Source organism: Haliaeetus leucocephalus, unplaced genomic scaffold, assembly GCF_000737465.1.
Source record: "Haliaeetus leucocephalus isolate CR32 unplaced genomic scaffold, Haliaeetus_leucocephalus-4.0 Scaffold226, whole genome shotgun sequence".
NCBI classification, from domain to species: domain Eukaryota; kingdom Metazoa; phylum Chordata; class Aves; order Accipitriformes; family Accipitridae; genus Haliaeetus; species Haliaeetus leucocephalus.
In genome coordinates this window covers 90,891-92,608 of record NW_010972662.1, presented here as the reverse complement: position 1 = coordinate 92,608, position 1,718 = coordinate 90,891, and the positions used below count along the sequence as shown (strand labels likewise).

The following is a 1,718-nucleotide window of genomic DNA, read 5'->3' as shown; positions in this document are numbered from 1 at the left end:
GGGGGGGGGCCACGCCGGCAGACCCCACCCCTGCCTCTCCTTCCTTTCCCAGGCCTGCAGCACACAGGCAGGCAGGAAGGGAGAGGAGCGGCCACGCTCGAGGATACCGCCCAGCAAGGGGGTGGTGAGCCCGCCACACTGCCCCAGCTCTGCTGGTGGCACACTGGGTTGGGGAACCCCCACTTACCATGGGGTGCTGGCAGCCATGGTGGGGCTGCCCCCAACCCATCCCAGCACAGGACACCTCCAGGCTGGGCTGGAGACAGGGACACCACCAGGCTCCAGCCAGTCCCCCGAGCAGGTGAAGCCCCCCCGCCCTTGGCACCACCACCCCCTCTGCACCCCCCACCCGCAGTGCTGCCAACCTGCGGACGATCATCTTCAGGGTACGGTAGGAGCCCTTGATGAGGATCAGGGCCTCCTGGCGGGACCCATACAGCGGTGTCCCGCTGATGTTCACCAGCTCGTCGCCTGGCTGCAGCCGGCGGGAGAGCGCGGCCTTGCCCCCGTCCTCCACCTGGGCAACAAAGAGGGGTGTCAGGGGGGGCACGGCCCCCCAGAACACCCCAGGGGGTGTGCCGCTGCCACCAGGTGCCAGGGGAGAAAGAGGCTTCAGAAAGGGGCTGCCTGCGCCCCAGGCACCACGGAGGAATCTGCGGCGCCAGGCTCCCCCCCTGTCCTGGTCACATGAATTTCTGAGCAAGGAAAGGGCGGGGGGGGGAGGGGGGGGCAGAAGAAAAATGTCCCGTCCCAGCAGATTCCCCCGCAGGCGCGGGCAGCACAAGGGCCCTTTGTCCAGCACACATGCCAGCCCCCCGCCACTGCTCCCAGCCCCACATCGGCCCTGCCCGGGCATCTGCGGTTATTTCGATGCCTGAAGGATGCCATCATGCCATGTGCACCCAGGGGAGCCAACAGCAAGGGAATCGCTGAGGTGTGCCTGGCCCTGGCACATGCCTACCCCATCCTGGCACCCATGGCCGAAATGAGCCTAGTACCCCATACCACCACAGCTTGGAGGACACAGGGCCATGGTGCTGCCAGCACAGAGGGGCCCCAGCCCATCCCCTCTGCCCCAGCAGGTAGGTGCAGCATGGGCAGCCCTGGGATGAACAGTGTCCAGCTGGGGTAGGCAAAGCGCCTGGTGCTGGCACTGATTTCTGCCCATCCTGCTGCTCCTGATGGCCGGGGATTGCCATGCCCAGCACCTCACACCGCAGGGCTGGCAAGTGAGCCTGGCTGCTGGGCTGCATGGTGGCAGTGGCACAGGGCATGCAGGTGTGTGGGGCAGGACCTGCGGTGCCCCATGCCCCCATGCCCAGCGTGGATGTGGAGCCAGACCTGGCCAGATCCTACAGCCAACACAGAGTGACAGGCCGAGCTGGCCTGGCCCCATGCCGGGGCTCCTGCGCCCACCCTGCCCGTGGGTTCCTCACCCTGCCCTGCCATTCCTGGCCTGATGGAAAAATGAGCTCTGCCCACAGTGCCCACAGTGCGAGCTCTGGAGCACAGCCTGGGTGGCAGCCAGGCCCCAGTGCCATGGCTCCCCAGCAGGCTGGCCACACGCACGTGCCAGGCAGGGCTCAGGGGGCATCCTGCTGCCCATGGGCGACACAGCACCAGGGGGAGCCAGGCAGGGACAGCCAGGCCTCCTGCCCAGCCCAGCACTGCCCCATGGCTCGGTTGTGCCCAGCACCCCACAGCTCTCCCATTTTTGG

At 67.5% G+C, this 1,718-nt stretch overlaps 1 protein-coding gene across 1 annotated transcript in view; it reads right to left on the bottom strand.

The window, feature by feature from the left end:
• Positions 1 to 978, bottom strand: part of SHROOM4 (shroom family member 4) — a 7,844-nt gene extending 6,866 nt beyond the window's left edge. The window contains exons 1-2 of the mRNA XM_010567111.1: positions 962 to 978; positions 366 to 581 (exon numbers count right to left, since the gene is read on the bottom strand). Coding sequence (XP_010565413.1) covers positions 366 to 581; positions 962 to 978 — 233 coding nt within the window. The remainder of the gene's footprint in view (positions 1 to 365; positions 582 to 961) is intronic.
• Between the last annotated feature and the right edge of the window lie 740 nt (positions 979 to 1,718).